The sequence below is a fragment of the Amphiprion ocellaris genome, chromosome 3, assembly GCF_022539595.1.
Source record: "Amphiprion ocellaris isolate individual 3 ecotype Okinawa chromosome 3, ASM2253959v1, whole genome shotgun sequence".
Classification (NCBI taxonomy): domain Eukaryota; kingdom Metazoa; phylum Chordata; class Actinopteri; family Pomacentridae; genus Amphiprion; species Amphiprion ocellaris.
This window is the reverse complement of record NC_072768.1, coordinates 19,232,693-19,259,331: the sequence shown is the minus strand read 5'-3', so window position 1 is coordinate 19,259,331 and position 26,639 is coordinate 19,232,693. Positions and strand designations below refer to the sequence as shown.

The 26,639-nt window shown below is 39.1% G+C and overlaps 1 protein-coding gene and 1 long non-coding RNA gene across 6 annotated transcripts in view; one reads left to right on the top strand and one right to left on the bottom strand.

Moving 5' to 3' along the window:
* The window catches only part of LOC129348553 (uncharacterized), a 159,469-nt gene that overhangs the window by 119,376 nt on the left and 13,454 nt on the right, over positions 1-26,639 (bottom strand). The gene's annotated exons all lie outside the window — the stretch shown is intronic.
* On the top strand, positions 8,336-10,338 carry LOC111578847 (hepatocyte cell adhesion molecule-like). Its single transcript, XM_023285820.3, has one exon. The coding sequence runs from the start codon at positions 8,478-8,480 to the stop codon at positions 9,510-9,512; it is 1,035 nt and encodes a 344-aa protein (XP_023141588.1). The 5' UTR covers positions 8,336-8,477; the 3' UTR covers positions 9,513-10,338.

The window sequence follows — 26,639 nt, the reverse complement described above, 5'->3', positions numbered from 1 at the left end:
TGAGTTCTTAAAAAAATCCACTCGAAAATAATCTCTACTTGGATAACTTAAAGAGATGAGGTGGATGAGGGGCCCAAATAATAGAGGAAAATGTTAATTTGCAAGTTATCTACATTTATGTGGACAAGGCCTGAAACACTTAACGGAAACAGTGACCTTCATTGTCAGTTCCAGCTGTGGTTTCCCACTGTGACAGTCAAAATGTCTGCCGTGAAAAGGTCCACATATTATAGTGGTACCTGAATCCAGATCTATGCTTGATGCATACACTTGAGTTTTATTGATCTGCTCATCTAAATGCCAGCAAGTACGTATAAGTTTATTTCACAAAGTGTTGAACTTTTCCTTAAGGGCTTTTGTTTGTTTAAAGAATGAGTCCAAAGACTTTGTATAGTATGAAAGAGTTGTTTAATGCAAATCTCCTCATGTTGCATCTTTACACAATTTTTGCCACCTTTGGCTCATTGGTTTTGCTTTTTGGTCTACAGAGTATGACTCAGTGTTTTCCCATCTCACCAGGCAATATACAAGCTACAGTCTTTTTCAAACTGGTTGATGCATGTTTTAATTGCAACACAAAAAATGGGTTCTGATCTTGTGTTAGATCTATCTATCGGGCTGAGGTTGGGTTCACGTCTGGACTTCTGTCTGCAATGGCGTGCTCAGCTGCGAGTAATCCTAACAAAACAGCGAGCAAACTATTTTCATCAAACTATTATTAAGTTAAGACCCAAAGTCTTTCACTATAAACTTTCAGAAGTGACGCTAGTGTTTCCCCTCAGCTCAGAAAAATTGGCACCGTCAAACCTTCCTCTCTAAACTCCCCTCTGAATTAGTGGGCAGGTGTTTGAAACCAGGCAACCAGGTGTGACTCATTACACCGGTTTTTATGAATGAAGAAACAAACAATTTTTCTCAGTATTACCGGCCAGCTCTGTGAACGAAATTAAAAGAAAATCAGTAAGCTGCAGCCCCCAGGGGCATGAAGAAAATCTCAAGATGCATACTAGTAATGGATTTCCAGCTGAAATAAAAGTTTTTTGTATTTTTTACTGCGTGTGTACTTGAGCATGCCCAAATCACTTTGGCTTTTAATTATCTTTCCATTTTAAAGAGCACCCAGACCTGGCACTCTTGTTTATATGACTTTCAACAAATGATATCATGTTTCCAAACTAAAACATGATGGTATAAACTGTGTAAAGAACCACAGCAAAATTTCGACGATATTTAACTGTTAGGCAGTCTGCCTGACACAGCAGTAGTCTCTGACTCTTAGATGCAATGGGCCTTAACAATAAATAAAACTGACACTGTGTTCTTGTGGGTTTCCAGCATGATGAAATTATCCATTTTTCATAGCACTTAGTCAGGTTGTTATTTCTCACCTCCAGCCGAGTAGTGATTTGCAGCTCAGTTCTGTGTAGTTTTGACCAGTTTGCTGCACGCTGTGTTTCAGCTTGTTCAACAGAGTCACTCAAACAAGCATTTAATCACAGGTTTCCACATTCACCCCAAACCTTTCCCTGCACCACTGGATAGTGCTGCTCTTCCACAGCTTGACAGCATTAATCTGCCAGCAGATAATTATGGAAATTAAAGATTTGGATGGCTGTTGTGAAGTGAACAGGGGTGTTAAAAAGTGTGGTGTTTAGCCGTTTAATTATCAGCGAAAGCAGAGAAAACCCCGCTTCAAAGGGAAAACGGGTCAAAGGGGTATAAAATTGGTTAAAGTGATAGTGGACTTATATGCTAAATACAAAGTGTAGAGAAAGAAAAAAAAAACAAATGAAAGAATCAAAAGTCAAAGAGACCGTGCTCAACAATGGTCTTTATTGCAGCTTTCAGGATTGGCAGCATGTCAGCACACAAAACAAAAAGGAACGGGCCTGGAACAAGTGGGATGCTTCATCTGCAGAGGATTAACTGTTCATTACTCAGCAAAGTGCACACAGGACGAGCTTCAGGGAAGTACAAATGACATAATTTGTTTTGAAATCTCACAAAACAAGTGTTTGTTCATTCTAACCAGCTGTCCAGCAAACTTTGTTTAATGAGAATTTTCAAGTTTGCTTTGAAGGACCCAACTACATTAACTTAATAAAGAGCTATTCATGTCCAGAGCTTATGGTCAGCCACAAAATCTCTCACTTAACTATCCTCCTCAGTTTTCATTTGTTTGTAGGGGAAGACAACAGAGAACAGATGCCCAGTGGCCATAAAAAAAGCAAAAAAGGGAACAAAAACAATCCTTGTCATTTGTTTAAACTTGAACTCCAGCAGGCTGATGGGAGGTAGATTTTGGGGTCACCGGTCCCAGAGTGTTTCCCCTCCATGCAGCGCCTCCCCGTGCACATCAAAGATCCTCAGCATCAGCAGATAGCTGCTCAGGCCGGTGAGCAAAAACAGCTGGGCCCCGAGCAAAACAAAGATGATATAAGCGGCTTCCTCCTCGGTGGCGGCACCAGAGCAGTCGACAGTGATAAGCCCTCAGCCTATATTGTGTTTGAAGCGCAGCCCCACCCCAACACCCGCCCACCACCACCAGCACCACCAAAACCAGACAATTTAGAGCGCCATGTAATGCAAGAGGAAATATAAACTGTGATCTCTTGAACACTGTCAAAGGAAAAAGGTCTGGCTTTTGTCTGTGCAGTCATTTTGGGGAAGCAGTGGGAGTGACTTTAACGTACGAGGAGTGTGATCTGTGAAAGCATTCAAACATCCCCTAATGTCAGCAGGGAAAATGGGGTGAAGCATAATGGAGCAAAGGAGGATATGACTGGATGTGAAAATGATGTGCATTTGAAAAGATGCCTCACTTCAGTTGAAAAGTCTGACAAATTGTGAACTTTATTTTCTTTTGCCTTCAAGGAGGAGGCAGACAGGATTTCATATTAGCCACAATGACAACACCATGCATTGTGCTTCTCCCTTAAGCAAATTAACCACAGAATTTTCTATGTACACACTTCAACACACCTACTGGTAACAGAGATACTTAGCATTTTTTTAAAGTTGAAGTATTCTTCTCAATCTGGGCCACATTTTGAAGGCCAAATAAAGATGCCATCCAAATGATTCATACTAAGAAAAACAGGAAATGCTGCATAGTCTGCGGTGACTGCAGATCTTGCATATGGACAGAAAGAAATTTTTCTGGATTGTGCCCAAGTGGAGGTAAACATTTTCAAGGGATGCACAATTTCCCGTTGGATTTAGCCGACTGTGCTCCAGGCAGGCAGAGAAGGCAAGAATCCATCCTCAGAGGCTGCCAGGAGCAAGAATTCCTATGTGCACACGAGATCATTTTCTAAACAGGAAGAATTTAAGTTACCTTGTTCCCCTGGGTTTATACCTGCAGTCACAGGGAACAGGATTCATAGGAACCACATTTTATCTGCTTTAACGCTGAGTTTCTTATATAATCCGAACAAAACTGCAAGGTTAAATGGATGGAGTTCTGCAAGGGATTATGTAGTATTATGCAAATGAAGGGCCTAATATGATTATTGTGTGCACACACTGCAGGCTGATGAGATTACTTTTGGTGTAAAATGGTGAATAAGCTTAGTTCGCTATTATGTAAATGCATGTATGTGTGTCAGTTAACTTATGACCCGTGTCTGGACCTGTGACCTCTTAATGAAACACTGTCTTCTCCGATTAGTCCCACACACACTTCAGTTGCATGATGATGTATTCACAAACACACTCACATATTGTTTAAAGAGAAAATAGAACAGTTGGCATGTTTTTGAGACACCAACAATGTTCATGGTGAGGTTTAGAAACTGGCAAAATTGATTCAGTGAATGCATTGCAGTTATAGTGTAGCTATAGTGCTTTTATCCAACGCACTTCTGCCTCTCTACAATCTACCTCTCCTTCACACACAGTGAAGTGAGGCACCTGTGAAAGATAATAATAATAATAATAATACAATACACTCAATGTCACCGTACAGAGGAAACAAAGTTAAAACACATTCAAATATACAGTATAAAATGTAAAAAAATAAAAAAAATTAAAAGAATGAAATTTAGCCATTTTTAAATATGCTGTCTTTAAGATTTTGTGGTTCTCTATAGATATCTGAACCCTGTCTGCTCAACCTCCTGAAGGTGGTATGGGAATCTTCACACCATAGAGACTACTTGTGATGCTTATTGTTCAAATTATTGGCTGGTTGACAAAAGTACTTGGTTAGGTCAATGGCAAAGCATACAACATGATACAATAACAGTTTAAAAGGTTTTGACTATCACCTAGCACACACCACTCTTTTGCTGAAAAGAGATACATATAATTGGATGTGGTGCATTTTGAATGGCTTCCATTTTACACTGTAGGGCCCTCAGTTCCATCAAATGTCAACATTGCCAAAAGCATTTTTAAGGTAATGCACAAATTTACATTTACTAACATTCCACTTCATGCCAAAGCTCCTCATAGATTCCATCCATTAGCTGTACTTGCAAGACTGTCAAAGGGGACGGAGTGTGTTCCAGCTGACATTGAATGTGAGGGAAGGTGCACCCTGGACAAGCCTTCAGTCTGTTGCACAGCCAACACAAAGAGACAAACAACCACGCGTGTTCACACTCATATCTACAGCCAATTTACAACCATCAATTAACCGGCCTGCATGTGTCTGAACTGTAGAATGAAACCAGAGCAACCACAGAATATGGAGAACATGCAAACTCCACACGGGCAGGCCCCAGCAGACCAGTACATTCAAACCCAGAACTTGGGCTTGGCAACCACTGCACCACAGTGCCGCCCCTCCCCAGTCCATTATCAATGCTGTTGTGACCAGTTCCCTAGAAAGCTCCTGTCCACTCAGTTCAAAGAACCAGCACTTGGCTCTAGGTGACATCACTGTCCTCCAGATTACTTTGACTGTGGAGAGCAGGAGGGGTCCTCCAGAACCCCCCTCACTCCCCGGGGCCATCCACAGTCGCAGCCATGTCTGGTGAAAGTGGGCGTCAAGGATCTCACAGCCAGGCTGTTAGGCCTCCATCTGGGCTCCTGAATTAAACATCAGCTAGGCAGACGGGCGTCCTGCCTCAGAGCTTGAGGGACCAGAAACTGAGGCCAATTAACCCATGCCTGGTCTATTCAGACCTTACTTTGTAGCCAATTAGGAGGGCATGTCAAAAGATGATAAACCGGCAGGGTTTGGTTTGACACCAGATACACTGGGTACTGTTTGCATAAAATCATATGGACCGAAAGAGAACACTTTTTCCTTAGCAGTGACTGCAGTTACTATAATCAAGTAAGCACATTAAATGCCCAGGATAATCATGAACAATAATTGGCTCTGCTTTGTTGCTTTTTCCACTCAAGCTTCTATGTGGATCATGAACATTTCCTCCCAGTAAGAAAAGATTAACATTTTTTTTGTTTATTTGTTGAACAATTAAAGACCAAACTCATAAAATTCTGCCTTTACTTATGTCATATTATGTCACTATGTCATCAGACACTAGTTGTGGTCACTGCAGCTCAGTTCCTCTGAAACCGTCTTGTATGAAGAAACACTTTTGCAGATGAGGCAGAGTCAGGAAACACAGTGAATGAGAGGAGCAGAAGTGAACAGAATCAGGACAGAGTTTATTCTTCTCTCATTGTAACAGATGGAGACAATCACAGATGTGATCAGATCACAAACTTCCAGTCAAACCAAGTCCCACATAGCAAATCATGTCGTGCAAACAGTCTAATTTTTTAATGTCCTTTCAGGAAAAATAATCACAGTCATTATGTCTGGTGCTAATGATTTAAATGAAAGAAGCTCTGAGGTGTGAGCGCTAACTTTGTTAGATTGTGACTGGATAAAAAACATTTGCAGACACAGTTTGATTTAGATCTCATGGACTGGTGCCATGACATCCCCAAATAATATGTCCAGGATTTATCTTTGTATAGTGCAGTCTGTAAGTATTAGGACAGTGATGTGTTTTTCATTGGTTTGGCTCAGCTCCAGCACTCTGGATTTGAAATGAAACATATGTTACAAGGTAAAGGTTCTGGCTTTCAGCTTTAAGGGTGTTTGGGAGTGTTTGCACCGATACCCGATGTACAGCGTGGCTCTTTTTGGGGAGAGAATATTGGGGTATATATAAAAATGTCTGCAATTTCTACACATTTTCGAGACATTTTCATACATCTATATTTGATCGCCTTTTTTTTCTTTGCTGGTGGTTCTGAAACAAATGCATAAACTACTAATGTAAAAAGCTGGGTCATAAAACTCTTCCAGGTGACAACCTTCATTGCGTTTCTGTCAGAGTTTTTGTTGCCAAGTGTTGTATTACAGACACTGATCTAAAAGGGAGAGAGTTTAAAATAGGCACCTTCTTTGCTTCATGTCAGCTATGATATAAAACACAAGGGTACCATATGTCTGCTGCTATTTATTTATTTATTTATTTTTTTACCTGTGTCTGTAAACCTGCTGCTCTTAACTCAGCACACATACACACACATATACACATGAACACACACATGCACGTACATTTACACATGCCTCTATTTGTGAGCTGGGCCGGCAGGGAAAATTCTTCTAGATATAATCTTTACAACACTTCTAACTAGGAATTCATTGCATTCAGCACTCAGTACGCCGCCCCTTCGAATAGCTAACATTTTACATCAATCTATTGCCTCAGGGTAGGAAAAAGTGTAATGATGGTGAAACTAAAAGAAACAGGTGTTCGTCTTGCTATGGGTGCACTTTGAAGGTGCTGAGAGTTACAGAAAGATTGTGAATCACTGCTAATTGCATGAAATTATAGTTGCGGGGTGCAAAATGAACTCATCCCAGCACTGCTTGAGCCTACACAGTGGTAGAAGTTCTTCACAGGGTTGTTGATGGCATGAATTATGGAATGACATGGTTATTTCTGGATTTTAAGTGAACAATGACTCCGGTTTACTGGAAATGCTTCAGGGGATTTACAGAACAATCGCCTGATTATGGTGATCCGAAGCAAATTGTTTATTTAATAACATGACAAAAATGCTAAGTCACTGTCAGATTTACCAAAATAAAAACCTGAGGAAAGTGAAGTTAACTGAAAGTGTGTGCCACTTGGAGATTTGCTGGATCAAACCACTGAGCCGAATGAGAAACTCTGCCTGGAGCCTCTTTTTGTCAAAAGTAAAATATATCTGTGTAGCTTTCTGAACAAGAGTTGATGTTTCAGGAGAAGATTTATTGAAATAAGTCAACTTTAATTGACAGCATGGGCACCATCTCTGATTACAAAACACACACAGCCTATAGTTGAGCTGCTCCACTGAAGTCACCAAAACAAAAGCGCTGCAGCAGATATTTACATGAAGCTGTGGCTTCTCATTATTCAGCTGCTTTATCAGAAAAGGCAGCTGTGACTAAACCAATTTAGAGTAGACAAATAAAAGTCATCTGTATTCTTTGACAGGCTAAAAACCAATAACCAGGATAAATTATGCACAAGCCAGAAGGGAAATATCTGACTGGTGATAAATCGAGGAACTTCTTTCATATTATTTCAGTAACTTAATATACTGTGTATATTAAGTTTGTGAAATATTGGACTGAGTATTACAGGATGTTTCTTTGTAGAACACACATCAAGCCACTTAGAAACTGATTGGGTTGTTCATGTTGTGTTTTGTGAATCCATATTCATTTGAAGTCTGGTGACTGATTTTCACCTCAGCAGTCTCACATAAGTTAAGCTTTCAAATAAGCACAAAGTAAGATAATATATGAATGATGAGTTTTACATGTCAACATTTTTTTTTCATCTTCTTTGTCAATATTGTAAATAAATTATGTTTGTAGACTTATCATCTGTGTCATATGACATATGACATATATCTTCACATGAAATAGATGGATCCTTCCTCGGTTGCACTTCCTGAATTTCTTCTATTTTTAAAGTTTTTTGGGAGGTTGTTTTTTATAACCGGACATCGAAGAACAGACAGCGCTGTATACTATGCACATTGTGCTCTTGAAACAAAATTTGTGATTTGTGTTGTTGGGCTACTGTATGCAAATAAAATAGACTGGAACTGACTTGACTAGAAGTTAATCAAGTTTCATGTGGTTCAGTGATGTTTTCACCACAGATGTTTCGCCATAAGGTCAGACTTGGAAATACGGCAGTGAATTTAAGTGTTAAATGTTAAGGGCATGTGATTGCAAAATGTTAGTTACCACATGACTTTAAAAATGCTTTTAGAAGGCTTTTGAGAACTGAAAGTGGACTCTTGACCCATAGCTTCCATGTTACAGAGGCATCACTTCCCTTGAAGAGCTGGCAGTTTGTTATTTATTTGCCATTTGTGCTCCGGATGGCAAATGTAACAGCTCGCCTCGACAGGACTGCGCCTTGACCTAGACTTTGACAAAACACTTTTTGACAAAAGTGAGCAGGGATACCTTCTACTCTCTACAGCACATACTTCTGAATACTATGGCGTGTTTTGCTGCCTCACTTGGTGTTATTTTTCTGTTGGGATTCATCGACATTTCAGCAACAAAGGACATCTGTGAACTCTACGCTGCTGTTGGGCAGCAGAGTCTGACTCTGCCTTTTGTCTATGAAAGACTGGCAAACTCACATTTGGTGAAATGGACTCATAACAGCACACTCATATTCTACAGGGAGCAAGGGAAAGTATCAGTTGGAAAGCCACAAGACATCTCTGCAACTGGATCTCTTTTTCTGAAGAATCTTCTATTCTCAAGTGCAGGGACCTACCAAGCAGAGGTGCTTTATCCCAATGGCACTTTGGCTAAAATGTGGACTGGTCGCCTCTGTATGATGGATAAAGTATCAAAACCTCGACTCAGTTATGTCTGTGACTTCAAGTTTAATGCTGTTAATCTTAACTGCGATGTTGTCAAACCTCAGGGTTTGGTCTTCTCCTGGACACTTGATGGAAAGACATTAACAAGTGAAACAAGACCAACACTGAGCATCTCTCTGACCCAGCTGAAAGGAGAGGGGAGTTTCACGTGCACTGCAGCAAACAAAGCCAGCAAGGAGATTAGTGACATTGTTCGTCCAACCTGTAAAAGTCCACCACCACCACCACCACCACCACCACCACCTATGCTTTGTTTCACACGCCAGACTGTTGTGGCAGCGTTAGCAGGAGCAGCAGCTCTCATTCTTCTTTTGCTCATCATCACCATCGTCTCATGCTGCCGTCACAAGCGCAACAAAACCCACACAAGACACAGGAATAAAGGGGAACTAAGGATGCTTTCCGTAAACAAGCGAGATCCTGACTCCATTAGCCCAGAGTATGAAACTATGCACCCGACTGAGAGCTCTCCGCCCCCGAGCCCCCAGCCTTCACCAAGAGCCTGTTACCAGAAAGTGTCTCAGCCTGAAGTTCAGAGTGAAAACAGACTTCCACAGCTCTCCACAGCTGCTGAAGGACAGAAACCTTCACCGGTGCCAAAGCCAAGGACGAAGAATCCCCAGACAACAAACATGTGAACATACCGTCCTCCCTTACCATTCCAGGGACTTTCAGGAAAGAAGACAAAAAGCCTTGTATTGAGCTTGATGGCATACATGAAACAATTAAAAAAAAAAAAGCACTGAAAAAAACAAGGTAATTGTCTGTAGTCTTAATTGACATATTCTTTATCACTTATTAGTCTGATGTGATGTTGTATAGACACAATTATATGGTGATTTGGTGCTGTAAATGTGCATTTTCCTTCAAAGGTTTATCTATGTTGTTTTGCTGTTAATGCTTAAAAATGTGTTATTTTAACTGTTTGGTTTAGCAGATATTTTACCTGATATGAGAAACTGTGCCAGATGAGTTTTAACATTGATGTATGTTCATTATTGATTGTTTTATCTGTTTTATTATGACTTCTCTTAGTATATCACCTTTGAATTCTGCACAGTCGATGCACTTATATGATGCATAAAGTAATTTCCATACAAATAAGTGATCTTTTTAAAAGTATATTAAGGAAAAGAAAGCGTAGTATCAATAGCTACAACATTGGTGTTGTATCAGATTCACAAGGTACAATATCTCATTCATCAGAAGTACAACATTGCCAAACTTGTCCTTCATAATGTGGAAATTTGAAGCCATTTGACCTCTTCTTTAACAGACACAGCTATCACCGTTTGACCTACTTTTTGTCAGTTTTTTTTATGGAATGAAGACTATTTTTAGCTCCTCTGATATTTTTTCACACATTCCACACAATTATCTTTCAAGATAGCAGTTGTTTTTTCTGTAATATCATCACACTGTATGCTGACTTATGTCTGAAATAAATAAAGTTGTCAAATTTGATCATGTGTCTCATATTTTCATGGAAAACTACAATAAGCAGCTTATCTGTGTCAAACACAGCCCTTTGTTCCAGCTTCTTACTTGTCAGCATTCTTGCACTTATTAACATTTGCTTGCTTGCAAGAAGTTATTAAAGGGGGGGGAAAATCAATAGAGAAATGGATTAGCTAAGGCAAATATCTATTATCTCCAATGGGTAAATGGTAATCCACACATGAAAGTGTTTGCTGTCTCGCCTAATGCTGTGTGACAGCCACATAATGGAATCCCCCTGAGCGTCATCGCCTAAAACTTACAAGCCAATGTCATCTTTTGTCAGGTCCTGCTCTACTCCTGCTCTCTTTACATGGCTGAAATTTTCAGTCCAGCCGGCAGGGATTTGGCAGTAAAGCTGGTATCTGCTGCTGGAACAATGCCCTTTTTTTCCCCTTCTCCGTCTCAGTGTCAGTGTTTCTCAAAAAAAAAACTGAGACTTGACTGGCAACACGCCATGTCACTTCCCCTCCCCAGCTAAAACTATGCACCATCTACACAGACGGAGAAATACAGCAAAACACATGCACATACATACACATATTGCAGTCCCACTTACAGTACACACACCCATACCCGACTGTATTTCATGATGCAACTTAATGAAACACATCTGATATGCCGATGCCAGATCTACCCTGGAACTGGAAAGGAAGTACTTCTGAAAAGTGTTTAATCAGCAACTCTTAGAGTCTAGAGGATACACCCTTTTGATCTTGGAGTGTGTGTGTCCAGGGAAAGGGTCAGTTGCCCATGGAAAGTATTTATACTCATGTCAAATCATTCTTATTAAAGTTCTTTTGTTGTTCGGGGCTGCCAAGTCTGGGGTACAAATCAGAAAATCAGAAGTCAGCCAGTGCAGGGGCTTTTTTCAGGAGATTTGTCTGAAAATACAGAGATGATTATGACCTATTAGCATTCCTAAGCAAACAGTACTTCTCTCAAAGTTAAAGCATGCAATCCAAAAAGTTTACTCAAGCCACACTCTTCCAAACACTCACCAGTTTATTGATCCATTAGTCTTGAAAGTCATATAATGATGTAATGAGTTTGAATACAACATTGTTTGCAGCAAAGACCCTTAAAAGGGGAAAAAATATCAAAAAAGCTTAGGCTGTGTTCTTGCTGAACACATAAAAGCGTTGCATTAAAACAGTGTGAACTCCTTTTCCAAATGTCTCATTAAGCGTCAAATTCATAGAATCTGTCAACACACCGGTTCTATTGATTTGCTCTCCTCCATCTGTACACCTCACACTGTTTTTCACACTGTGCAGGCAGTTTGTGGAGCAGTTCTGCACAGTCTGTGGATGTCTGGAACACAATTACATAAATTTGCTGAGGAATCAGGCTAAACTGATTTTTAATAGACACGGAATACTGTGCACGATTTAGCACCTCATAGACACTGGATGTCCGAGGCCAAAGCAATATGCTGTATGCTAGAGTTTTCTAACATTAAATTGGCTATAATGTTTTTTCACAAAAAGATTAGGTCTTTGATAGGAAAATTGCCAGTACATCTCTCCGCAATTTCACCCACATTAAGAAGCACCCCTGCACTGTGTTTGTACCAGGTTGCGTGTAAAGTTCTTGCTAAGTTCTAGTACATGCTAAATATGTTCAGACCACTGATTTTCTTCAGTTGGGTTGAAACCTTAAAATTATGGAATGTCTTACCAATGAAGACTTCAGTAATGTAATAATAAGACTGATATGATTTGGAGGCAACTATATTTGCATGATATGTTTCACAATCTGTGTACCTTTCTTCATATCATGCAGTAATCAGACACTATTATAACCAATGTTGTGTAAGTCCCCACTGCGCTGCTAAAATAGATCTAAACCACCGAGACATGAGCACAAGACCTCTAGGGCTGCCCTGTGGTGTCTGACACCAGGATATTGGGTGGGGCCTTTGTGGATCAGGCTTGTACCAGTGCATCCCATGAATGCTTAAATTGATTGGGCTCTTTGTTGTGTTCCTCTGGCTGTTACTGAGCAGTTTTTGCATTGTGGCAGGGCACATTGTTCTGCTGGCAGTCGTGCTTAGCCAGAACATCATGTAGAGCATAAGAGTCTGACTGCACCACACTGTCATTCTGCTATCAGGGAGGATGGGGGGGATGCCTGGACCCAATGTTTCTGAGCAGGGAATTGCATCTTTAAGTGGTTTTAATGTTGTGGTTTATTGGTGTATTGCTCAGAATAAAATACATGCACCGCATTACAGCTATGCAGTAGTTAAAGCAACAGTGCAGTGCACACCATTAAACTTGGTGATTAACTTTGCAATAGTATCCGGTTACACATCCATGCTTGATGGTTTATTTCCCGTGAGCAACCTGTCTGTAGAGGTGCTGAAAGAAGTAACTACTTCTCTCCTCACAGCACTAAGCCAGCAGCACTTCAGCTCATACTTCCCTGATTTGTACAGTGATGCTTGGGATCGGGTGTGTGTGGTCCTGTGGGCCCAGCTGCAGCAGTTTCAAGTGAGTTTACGGGTAAAAGTGAAGAGCAGCTAAGTTTTGGGCCAATCTTTCACAGAACCATCCTGAAACTACATGTGAGGCCTTAAAACTTTGCTGCTTTTCCCTATGATTTACCAGTGAGTCATCATTCTCCACACCAGCAAAAGTAAAGACTAAGCAAAGTGCATGTTTGTATGTGGAAAATGACATTAGAGTCGGTCAACTATAATGCCAAGGATAAGAAAATTGTCCACTGACGGGTACCCACATCTCATTAAATGTCTGCTTTAACATGGAAACACCAGCTGAGACTAATTCCATGAAAACTTAGGAAAAATAGGCACAGCACATCCCTGGTCTGAAAACTAGTATTTTCCCAATAGTTTTCTTCATTGATTATTAAAACATTTTAACAAGAAGTTAGAAGAAAAATAACAGAGGGTGATTGTCTTAAGGTTTTCTGAATGTATTTTTTCTGTTTTGCTATTAAGTCCTATACATCCAAAATAAGAATTCATCAAAATTCAGTTTATGGAACAGAAATCTAAGCATATATCTGGTTATACTTCTCTTTGTTGGTCTCTGGTGGGCTTTTTTATGTGCCAATGTATAATCTTGACCCTAAAACTAACTTTTCTGCTGCCTATTAAGGAATTCCTGGCTAACTCTCAAATTTGGCATTTGCAGTGGTTGGGAATGCATGTTTAAATCACTTTGATGCCATATCAAGTGTCCAGGAAATGAGAGGTCACATGTGAAGGCAAGATGGACAGAATCAATGGTAAGACCATATCGACAGCGAGTAGAACAAATATTCCCACAATTTCATTCTAATGCCTCAGCAGCTGCTCTAAGCCAAAGAGGCTGGCGTGTGAAGAGAGAAAAGGCTGGGAAACAACAGTTCTTTGTCAGACACGGGCCTAGAAAGCAGCACTCCAACCATTTGTAGCCAGGGAAGGAATGTGACAGCACCAAGGTCTACAGACATGATACAAAACATCCTTGCTCTCAGTGGGTGTTTTTAAAATAGTTAACTGTGGCACTGTAGCACAAGGCTTTAATGTAGCTTACTGAGGGCTAGGTGAGGATGTAGATAGATAGGTGTCAAATATAATACAAGTATTGTGCTCTTTTTACCCGACATATCAGAAGGAGATCACGTACAAAGACATTATCCCCCACTGGCTTCCCACCTGGAGTTGTATTTGGGAGAACACAAACAGGCTGAACCACTATGCAAAGGCACTTAAGACAACTTACTATGTCAGTAATCTAGAAATTTTCCTCTGATGAAGGTTGGATTTTAGAAAAAGACATACATATAAAACTCATACAGTATGTGTAATGCAGGACATATAGCTAATCCACCTAAAATCTTCCAGAAAATATTTGCCTTTGTTTCCTCGATTAGTCCTTTTTACATATCAGCATGTGAATTTCCATAGAGAACTGGAGCACAAAACTTTATAGTTTTGGAGGCGAGATGGGAAAAAACTTAACAGCTTACAGCCCAGTAAGAAACCTTCTGAACGCTGCCAGGTAAAAACATGAAGAAATCCCAAAAGCTGTTTGTATAAACAACCAAGCTGTTCAATTAAAATAGTCTTAAGCCTATCTAAATCCTGGTTGTGCTACTTTCACATTCAGTCCTAAGTACATAAATGCTGTAAATGACATCATTCTAAACTCAGTACAAAACTTTTGTAATTGTATTTATTTTGGTTTTATGAGCATGTACTGACTGGCTGTATTGTTTTATCCTTTTGTACAAATTCAAAATGGGCAGAAATCAGATTTTCCCAGATACAGTGGACTTGAATAAATACATTTAACATTAATCATTCATTTGTTTCCCAATCAGTCTTGGACAACGAAATCACAGCTTTTTACAGAGGAGGTTTGTGTTTTTACTCATGTTTAGAATTTTTCAACTCCCTTTCTATGTTTATTGCTTTACCAGCTATCAGTGTGACTTGGATCATGTGAGGGATGTCAGCTGTGGTTAAAGGATCCTTTACAGGACGGTTAAACTTGTCTGTTTGTTGTCCCTCACCAGGTGTATCTCAGAGCTGGTCTTCATCTTGGCCACTGCTACAAATTCCAGGTGAAGCTCCCATACAGGGATGAGTCTAAACAAACATTCTGGGATAATCAGATGTAGACAAAAGAAAGGGCGTAAACTTCAGTCCACAAAATGCTGTAAAGCACACCTATCATTTCCACCACAACTAGAACTCTATAATAAAAATGCTTCTATCAGTCAAATTACCCATCCATGGTCTTGCACCTGATATAAATCAGATGGAAGAAAAATTCCACCTTCTGCTCTAATAAGCATCTTGTGTGTACAGACTCAACATTCATGTGAAGATCAAACATTTTCTATAACATTCTTGCAGATATGGTGCGTGTGTGTGCCAACGTAAAATTACAACCTGGCAAAAGAAGAAGAAAAAAATGAAGGCCCTGCTGCTTATGATGTGCATTTTGCACAATAAGACTTTTTTTTGCTTTGACATGTAGGGCATAAGCATTTAAGATGATTCTCCCAGATAGCTGTAATACCTTTTGAAGAACACCCAGAAGAGATAATTTGGAAAGTTTGAAGCCTTTGTCTTGGTCTACGGGTCTATCTCCTCTCAGAGAAAAGGATCCCTTAAGCTTTTGTATGTGTGTGGATTCATGAGGGGATAACAGCACGTCAGTGAAGGGCCACTCAACAATAGTTCAAGATGAGAGAGGTGTAAAGGTGCGACAGAGGACTAACAACATAAGGTTTTGCTTTGGCTATGCCGTGCCTATCTAACAAAGCATCAGCCCACCTCCAATGGTCTCTCTGTGTGGCCTTGGTTTCTTCAAACATGCTTGAAAGGTGCTCTGCTGCTTGCAGTGGCCTCATACTGGAAAACTGCCTTGAAAAGTATTTTATCACCCAAATAGATAAAAGCTTTGGAGAAAAAAGTGTTTTGCTGTGTATGTGCAGCCTATTTATTTCTGCTATGGAGACCATCTGGTTAAGAAAGAAAAAGGAAACATTCAAATAAAAGTCAAGCGAGTCCAATATTTACTAGAAGGAAAAGTAAAAATCGAATTGTTATTATAAGACGCATGCCATTTGATTGAAGTAGCAATGACAGGAACAGCATCAGTAGTAAAATTCTAGAAAGCTATCCTAAAAGTTTCTTTTCAGTCTGTTAGGGGATTAAAAAAAATAAAACAAATAGTACATAAAGAATTATTAAACACTGCACAATGGTTAGTGATTCTTATTAAAACAAAGCTGTAAATGCAAAGGTTAACACTGAAGCATGACTGCCTAATTAGGAATACATCTAATCATGTGTCTAACAAGTCTTCTGGGCCAATTAATCTGAGTCGATTCTTGTCCGTATGGCAACTGCCAGACTGACAGTCTGGTCAAAGTGGCCACTGATGCTGCACTCTGTGCCAACAAATGTGTCACAAGCAGCTGGTTAGAGCGTGTCGTTGAGCTGAAGGGCCATATGGAGCGCTAAAACAGAATAAATCCTGCTGCCATCGTGACATGTGAAAAGCTCATGAATCTTTCTTATATTTCATTCAACACTGTCTGGGATGTCCATGTGCAGAAGGCAAACAATGGCCTACTGTAGGTACCGGGCATACGGCTTAAAGAGGGCCAGCAGAAAGATTGATCAGTGCTGTTATGAAATGAAAGTCTGGTTGTTTCAGAAGAGCTGGCAGTTTGGTTTACTCATTTATTTACATTATACATAATTTCTGATGACAGAAAAAGACAAATTGTTTTTCCTGAAACAAAGATCTCAAATCTTTCTTGGTTAGCCGAGAACTTTTCAAGGCAGTTGTGGTGTCTCAAAAAATGCAGTTTTCACAATAGCCATGCACAGGAGTTGATCCGCGTAGCTTTGATCCGTGTTCCACATGTCATTTTATTTAATCCACAGCTGTACAAGGCTCCAGTTTAAACACACATCCAGAGATGAAGTTAATCACTTGTAAAACACATTCCTCCTTGAAATTATGGGTTTGGAAGCTTTTCTTTTCTTAAGAGGAGACATTTGTTATAGTCTAAACATGAAACACTTGGATCAGTTCAAGTGCTGCTTTTTCCCCCTTTTCAGACGATGTAATAGCTGCTGATTTGCAGCCTTTTAGATTTGAACAAAATGTTTCTTTAAAAAAAAAAAAAAAATCGAAAGAGTAATTATGTACTTGACCTATGCAGTGTCATTGCAGAAGATGAAACTCTGGCACACATGGCATATGAGGCAGTGTGCTCTTCAGATGGACTGATTGTATGAGTAACATGTACAAAGCCAAGCAACCATTTACACACACACACTTTAGGGCAATTTATTGTCTCTGAATCATCTAATCTGCATTTCTTTGTGCTGTGGGAGAAAACCACGAATCCAAAAGGAAACCCTCACAAACTAAGTGCCCATGTAAAATTTTAAATAAATGTGAAATGCTTATAACAATTCACTGATCTTGAAAAGCCCATTTAATGCAGATACTTCCTAATTAATCACTATCTCTGCTCCCTCCTTTCAAAGCAGAGTATAATGTGCACTGGGTAAATTGCAGCAGACATACTTCAAAATAAAACAAGTATATTTGATTAAGTATTCTCCATTTATTAAAAAAAAAAAAAAAAAGAACAACTTCAGACAGAAAATGAGCCTGGAGAGCTTAAAAGCTTGTCATTGGCTGTTGCAGAGGTCCATTGAAGTGGTTTTGTCTGTGTTTGAGTAGCCCTATCAAGAGACAGACTGGAATGAGTGTCCCACTCGCGACGCTAATAGACCAATTGTACATGTGTCTGTATTGAGGCCATATTTGAGTGTGTTTGAAGCACATACACAAAATCAAACATAAAGACATTCCCACACACACACACACACACACACACACACACACACACACTCTGTAATCCAGACAGGAAGACATGCTGAACACTAGACAGCGGCACTTGGGCTGGCTCTTAATTAGAGCAGGTAGACAAAGGGGTGGAGATGTTTGGAGGGGAAGGACATTGCTGCGGTTTTGAGGGCTTTTTGAAATATGAATAGCTGGACAATAGAGGGGCTTTCTTGTGGGTTAAACGTGACCACACCTTTCTGTAGAGGTACAGTGATTAACGATCACAACAGAAGTGATTTTTTTCTCCATTAAGTCCTATTAATAAAATGTGCAACCAAATGTTTCAGCTTCTAGGAATTTCCCATTTTTTCTCTCATCCAGAGATCGTATCTTCCTTTGGCAGAAGAAGACTAGTCTGCATGTCTCTTGGGTAAAAGACACAAGAACCTATTATTTCGTCAAGCGTGGAGAAAAAGTAGATTCTGAGAGCAGAGGACCTTCAGAGAGGTGATTGATGTGAGTTAACCTTGTCAAATGCAGGGTTATGGATCAGTGAAAAGCAGGACATAAATCACTTCCAAATGGTTTTACCTACCACTGTGAGATCAGACTGATACACTCTTTGTCTCTTTCTGTGAAAGACTGAAATATTTTCTTTATTCAACAAACTGCTTCAGTTATTTATTATTATATTTATTTATTATTTATTTAGTTAGAGTTGGAGTCCATTATGCTCAAAGTAAGCAGAGACATTATGTCCATTTTTTCTTCTATGAAAATCCTCCAATTACATATTCTTGGAAGAAAACCTAATGTCTAGAAAAGCACTGAAATGGTAGCATTCCACAAATCATCAAAAAAAGCAAAAAAAAAAAGCATTTTACATCTGATGTTGCTGATGATCTAAACCAAGATTAAGGTATTAATACAATGTTAAGGAATACTTTTCAGCTTTCAGTCTGGGTCTGGAGTCTCCAAGACCACATACAAAACATGACAGTTAATGCATTATTTTATTTGGTAACATTCTTCAGTTTTTCAAGGTAAGAAAAAGCTTTTTTTAAAGACCCCCTCCAGTGAAAATCAAGTTTTTTACTGTCTAACAAGTCTATGTGCTGCTTTTTATATTTTAGAAGACACACAGTACCAATACAAATAATTCCCTCTCTCTTGGAAGTTTAGGCCTTTTATTGCTTTTCACACTTGACTCATGGCCAGTATAGATGTGACCTTTTTGACAAGAACAGACAAAAATCAATCTTTAATGCCAAAGTGAAAACAGATATTTTTTTTCAAAAAAAGTCAAATAATTAAAAATGCAAAATGTAAAATCAGTAATTGTGTAAGTATTCACTGCCTTCAGTAGATGCAGTTTCACCCTGTGTGGACAGGTCTTAATCAGCATTGTACATCTGGACAATACAATTTTACCTCATTCTTTTACTCATTCTTTGCAAAACTGTCAGATTGCACAGGTATCATGTGTGAACAGCACTTTTCAGGTCTGGCCACAAATTCTCAGCCTGACTGTTGTCTGGTTCTGACTCAGCCACTATAGAACATTGACTTTGTTGTCTTTAAACCATTTATGTGATGCTTAGCTTAAAGTATAGGGTTATTCTCTTACAGGAAAACAAATCTGCCCCAGTTTGCAGACCTCTTGCAGACTACATCAAGTTGTACTTCAGGATTTCTGTATACTTTACTGCATTCATTTTAAACTCTACCTTTAAAAGCCTTCCAGGTCATGCTGCTGGGAGAAATCCCTCCATCATGATGCTGCCACCACCATGCTTAATGGTGGGGATGTGTGTTTGTGATGATTGGCAGTGTTTGGTGTCCTCCAAACATCTCTTATGGTCAAAAATATTCATTTTTGACATTTCCCACATGCCTCTTTAGTGAACTTTAGTTGAGATTCAGCATTAGCTTTCTCTTTGCCACTCTCCTATCAAGATTTGACTGGTGAAGAACAGGCAACAGTTGTATGAACGCTTTCTCCCATTTCAGCCACTGAAGCTTGTAACTCTTTCAGAGGAGTCTTAGTTGTCCTGGTGGACTCCCTGACTAGTCTCTTTCTTGCATGATTACTCAGTTTTTGAAGACATGCCATACGTGCCATATTGTTCTTAATGATGGATTTAAAAGTACTCGAAGGGATATTCAGCAACTTGGAATTTTTCTTGTTTCCAGTCCCTGACTTATGCTTTTCAAAAACCTTTTCACAGAGTTGCTTGGAATAGCCAGGAGTACTAATTCACCAGTGACTGGATTTTCCAAATACAGATAATTATGTGACTTCTTGCACCATCTGAGCTGCAGTAGGTGGGGATGAGTGGGCGTAGATAGGAGTGGTGACTCCATAGATATATACATTCTAAAGGGAGTGATTGTTTAGAGGCAGGAAGGAATTATTTTCATGGAAAACACTTCAAGATATGAAATTTTGATACAAAGAAATTCGTTTTTACGGCTTTAATCAGTGACTGGAGAGGGATTTTGTTTTTCAAGCTAGTCTGATGCTCTGTTTTAAAAGGAAACAAGCTGGTCCTCTACAGCAGGAAAACAATTGACTATGGAAAAATGGACATCATCTGTTCTGAACTACCTTGACAAGAATTCTGTCATGACCACGAATATCTTTTTCATTAGCTTTGCAAACTTTTCCACTGAAGACATACAGAATGTTGCTTGTTTTTCACACAGCATTAAACACTGCAACATGCTAAAACCACAAAAATTTGGGAGAATCTCATTTGCTTGTGCTGTCTGTTGTCTGTGTCTTCATAAACAGGGCGTGTGTCTGTAAATGGCTTGCGCTGTATGTACAGTACCTCAGAGGACTCTCGTAAGTGTGAAATGCAAAAAACAAAGGGGACATTCTGTTAAGAGGTTTAATGTACTCGGGTGACGTGAGCCACAACAGTCTGTAAAAATCTCCAGAAAGCTCATTTGATTGGCGTGTTAAGCTGTTAAAAATAATTAGCTTACCCCCCCTCTCCTGTTATCGAGAGTCTTGCCTGCTAGTTTCACACACAAAAGACCGGCCACAGTTCACAGCTACAGCCGTGTCTGGCCTTTGTACCATTCATTCTAACTGTGCTGACATGGGGCAACATTTTCCAGACTGCTTAACAGCCTAAAGTTTTACAATGGGAAAGTATTTTCTACAGCGAAAACACTGCCACTGGTCGTAATGTGTGCATTTCCTAAATGACTGTCAGCACACTTTTATGACCGCTTCACTGTGAGAACTGCTGTTTTGTTTTTGCAACAAATATAGCATTATAACCACATTAATGGCAACAGAATATGGCTTGTCAAAATGACTGTGCTGTATTACATGTAGTCTTAACAAAGATCCTTGAGCAGGCATCAGAAATCCCTCAGAGAGTGTGTTCTGTTCACTGCTGCCTTAATGTGAGATTCACGCCAGAATCTCACATTCGTGGATCAAACAATGCAAGTCCATTTTTCACCACACCACATGTGCGTATGAGCTATTGGCACATACTTGCAGACCCCAGGGGTCCGACACTTACCGCCCACCCCCTTCATACCTCCTCCAGTTGGACCATGCCCGTTTTTGACAGCATACCACCCGGCCGTGTGCAGTGAATAGGTGGTCAGCTTTGGACCAAGGCTGCAGTCCCCCACACATCGCATGCAGCTGTTACAAAATGGACACTCTAGACATGTAACACAATACCTAAAAATGACCTCATTCAGTCTCAGTCAGTTAAAGTCAAAGCTGACACGATTTCCTTCAAAAGCTGGCAGCCAGGCTGACAGTACAGTCTATAATGCCCGTAAGGCAAAGTGCCAACAGCTTCTACCCCAAAACTACTGATAGCCCCGTTGGCAGCGGAGATAACTGCTTAATCGTGTGTGGTTTCTATGGATTTTGAAGCAGACATGGTGCATCAATAGATGAAACTGATACTGCTCAAGGCCAACTGTTCCACTATAGGATGTGTGAGTGCAGGAGGAGTGGGAGGGAGGGTGGTATGTGTGTATGTGTGAGGTATACAAGAATTTGTTTAAACAACCTTCTCCTACTGCAGCAACTTTCACTGAGAAAATCTTTCTGAAGGCTTCTGAAGTCAAGAAACTGGATCTTTGAGCAGACTGCTGTTTATACAGATATGAAGTGCTTTAGGACAGACATAGAAAAGGCTGGGGCAAAAGTACCAAACCGTTTCAATCAGTAAGTCATCTATAAATATGCACTCACACCAAAGCGACATCACGTAATCAACAGTTTGCAGTTCAATACACGATAAAATAGAACCTCACCTATAACACACAAGTGTGTAGGATACATCAGGAAATCCTGATGAAAAATTAAAAAATTGAAAAGTCTCTGTCTTTGCAAGAATCTCTGAAGACAAAGCCACTGCCAGTAGTTCTTCTAATGTTTTACCACCATCTACTGGTCAGGAATGAAGGTGCCTTACAAATGTTGCAGTACATCTTTCCGCACAAGCCCACTTTCATTGAGAGTAAGTGTAAATTCTACAGATTAAAATTGTAAACTACAACGAAAATAAATTAACTATTTGTGAATAAATTGTGAAAATATCTACTTTTAAAGCTTTACAATAAGACATCTGAAATTATATCGGAAAATTAAAACATTTTCTACATATTTTTACTTTTGTGTTTTCGTGTAAATCACTGTTTATTACTGATGAGGGAAGCAAATCCAAGTTAGCCTTTTTTGCAGAAGACCATTAAAATGTTGGAGCGGGACAAGCAAAGGTGTAAATAATAAAATTACTGATGTTTAAGTCCATTTAGCAGTTGAAACTCAAAAGTATTGCAGATAGTACTTACATACAGTATACAGTATACATGTAGCACACATGGCAGGGATGAAATCGTCAAATACGACAGTTATACAGGAAAGAAGTCGCATTGTTTTTGCAAATTCTTTTAGGCACTTCTCAGTATGTTCATCAGCTTTTCTTTCCCTCAATGAGATATAGTGGGGGGCATGTTGTCTCATACACTTTCCTGGCACAATGGTCCGTGTACGGATCTGGTAACTGGATTTTCCGTTCTGAAACGGGTATTGCAAAACAAAAAAGTGGTTATTTGATTTTCGTTTTAAAATACAAAAATTAAAATTGAAATACAAGGCGTTTTTCCTTTTCGTGATCAAAAAGGGATATACGATTTTTTTTTTAAAAATGCTTTGATTTTCGTTTTATATTTAGAATAACAAGAAAGTAAAATCAGTAAGAGACAGAAACGAAAAAAGGTCCGTTTTTTAATTTTCTGAGACCGGAAGTGGTCATCAGCAAGTGTGGAGCCAAACAGAGTGGTGCATAGACTGTACATACATTTTTTTCGTTAGTTTCCGTGGTCAAAATGAGAGATCAGGTGGCCGATCTTAAAATAAATCAATAATGATTTTTTTATAGAGCGTTAAAGTTTTGCAGAGCCAGGGGGCGGGACTACTTGATTGACAGTCCGGTCTGGAATGATTGACAGGTCCTATGGAGGAGGCAGCAGAGACTCTGCTCTCCTCGTTTGGATTAATTCGGATATAATAACTGTTGGTTTATTTATCGGTGCAGCAGCAGAACATTTTCCACAGACAGTTTTCCTGCCCGTTGGCTTGTTTTAACCAGTTTTCTACCTTCGGCTGATTCTACCAGCAGACACTGAAAGGACTCTAATAGTTCGGTAAGTAAATGTTTATTTTCGTATCGGTGCCGCTTTTAATGCACTTCATATGCAGCTTTAGTGTCAGATGTAATGTGTGCCATGCACTCCAGATGTTGGTGGAGTTTGTTTCAGTGTGTGTTCTGACCAGAGAAGAAAGTTAGCATAGTAAATATTAGCTTTAATGTTAGCGATGCTAACCGAGCTAGCTGCTCAGTCGTAGCATGATTAAAGCTAACGTAGCATCAAGCTAATGTGTTGAGTTTCATGTAAACAGCTGAAGTGTGTTGTGTTCCTGTAATGTGGTTCATTAAGTTCATAAAACTGTGGCTGGTTGACATTAATGTAACGTTCAGGAAACTTAAATGTGATTAAAACAGTAACGTTAATGTTCTAGTTGTCAGTAATCAGCTTTAATTTGACACTAAAACAAACTGATAGTTTTAAATGACATCAGTTTCATTAATTTGTTGAAAATTGTCTCATTTGTTGTTGTGATGTTGCTGCTGATTCATTAAAACCAGATGATCCGTGTTGAAGATACGTTTAGTTCTAGTATCAGAAGTACAAGAAGTAAAATGGAAATTTAGTTCTGCTACATCAAAGATTTCAGGATTAAAATAACTAAATGAGTCTTTATGCCTCAAACTTTATTTTTACAATAAAGAAATAATGAAATAATCACAGATAATAAAAATATAAATAGCAGAGAAAACCTGAGAGAATAATTTCCTGAAAAGTCTGTGAAGGAAAAGCAGCTTTTTTTATCCTGAAAGATCAGAATCAGCTCCAACATCTGCATCTGACAGCATCAAGTCAACCAGAAAGAAAAGAAAAAAGAAAATGACTTCTTTCTGATCACATCTGTTCTGCTGCTCACAGTCTGCTGCTGCTCACATTCTTCACATTTATAGTCCACTTTTAAAAGTTCAGCAGACAGGTGCTCTGCTTTGGAGTGTGACGATGTCGTCGGTGATGTGGAGAGTGAAGTTTCCGTTTCACCCACAGTGTGTTTTAGTGCAGCCGGGTCGGACTTGATGTTTGAAATACTGACCAACAGCTCAGATTTAACTGTCTGTAGTTCCACTTTGATGGGTGTTAAACTGTCAGTCAAAGCCGCCAGGAGCTGGGTCTTTAAAATAACCGCCGTCTCGTTACAGAGTGAAAGTAGCAGTTCCTCCTTAAGGTCAGAGATTGCAGCATCTGAGGGCCTCTTCAAAAGAAGACGTAGTTGATGAAGGCGTTCTGGAGCAGGACCAGAAAGACCACGACCAAGCAGCCCTGAGATCTCAGGCAGCATCTCCCTCGGGTGGGTGTCAATGGTGTTCATGGTCATGTCTGTGGTAATCCTGTCAAAAAACAAAACAGAAAAAAATCTAGATTATAAATCAACATGTAACCAAAGCACTCTGTGTATAACGCCATAGTATAGGATGTAGTTCAGAAAATGTCAAAGTATAGTATACTTTTCAAGAATAACATAGTATGGCCTGTAGTTCATAGTATAGCTTGGCAAAAAAAAAAAAAAAAAAAAGATTATTATGTGGTTCAAAAAGTGCAAAATGATAGGATGTTGCCTAAAATTGTCATGTATGATATGTGTTTCAAAAAATGTCATAGTGCAGTATATTGTCAAAATAGTATATTTTTCAAGAAAACATCAGAGTATGTCATCTAAAAAATGCCATAGAATAATATTTCATTGCACAAGTAAAAGTATAGTAATTTTTAAAACTGTTCAAATTCTTATATGTTGCTAAAAAACTAAAACAAAAAAAAACGTCATAGTAATATGTCAATTTAAAAAGCCTATAGTATAGTGTCGCCCAACAAACGTCATAGTATAGCATGTCGCTCTAAAAACGCCATAGTATGGCCTTTGGTCCAAAAAACGTCATAGTATAGCATGTCGCTCTAAAAATGTCATAGTATAGCATGTCGCTCTAAAAACGTCATAGTATAGCATGTCACCCAAAAAACGTCATAGTATAGCATGTCACTCTGAAATTGTCATAGTATAGCATGTCACTCTGAAATTGTCATAGTACAGCATGTTGCTCTAAAAACGTCATAGTATAGCATGTCGCGCAAAAAATGTCATAGTATAGCTTTTGGTCCAACAAACGTCATAGTATAGTATGTCGTTAAACAAAATATCATAGTATAGCATGTCACTCTAAAAACGTCATAGTATAGCCTTTGGTCTAAAAACGACATAGTGTAGCATGTCATTTAAAAAACGTCATTGTATAGCATGTTGCTCTAAAAATGTCATTGTATAGCCTTTGGTCCAAAAAACGTCACAGCATAGCATGTCGTACAAAAAAACATCATAGTATAGCATGTCGTCCAAAAAACATCATAGTATAGCATGTCGTCCAAAAAGCATCATAGTATAGCATGTCTCTTTAAAATTGTCACAGTATAGCATGTCATCCAAAAAAACGTCATTGTATAGCATGTCGTCCAAAAAAACGTTATCGTATAGCATGTCGCTCTTGAAACATCATAGTATAGCATGTCACTCTAAAAATGTCATAGTATAGCATGTCGCTCTAAAAACGTCATAGTATAGCATGTCGCTCTAAAAACATCATATTATAGCATGTCGCTCTAAAAATGTCATAGTATAGCATGTCGCTCTAAAAACGTCATAGTATAGCATGTCGCTCTAAAAACGTCATAGTATAGCATGTCGCTCAAAAAATGTCATAGTATAGCTTTTGGTCCAACAAACGTCATAGTATAGTATGTCGTTAAACAAAATATCATAGTATAGCATGTCACTCTAAAAACGTCATAGTATAGCCTTTGGTCTAAAAACGACATAGTGTAGCATGTCATTTAAAAAACGTCATTGTATAGCATGTTGCTCTAAAAATGTCATTGTATAGCCTTTGGTCCAAAAAACGTCACAGCATAGCATGTCGTACAAAAAAACATCATAGTATAGCATGTCGTCCAAAAAACATCATAGTATAGCATGTCGTCCAAAAAGCATCATAGTATAGCATGTCTCTTTAAAATTGTCACAGTATAGCATGTCATCCAAAAAAACGTCATTGTATAGCATGTCGTCCAAAAAAACGTTATCGTATAGCATGTCGCTCTTGAAACATCATAGTATAGCATGTCACTCTAAAAATGTCATAGTATAGCATGTCGCTCTAAAAACGTCATAGTATAGCATGTCGCTCTAAAAACATCATATTATAGCATGTCGCTCTAAAAATGTCATAGTATAGCATGTCGCTCTAAAAA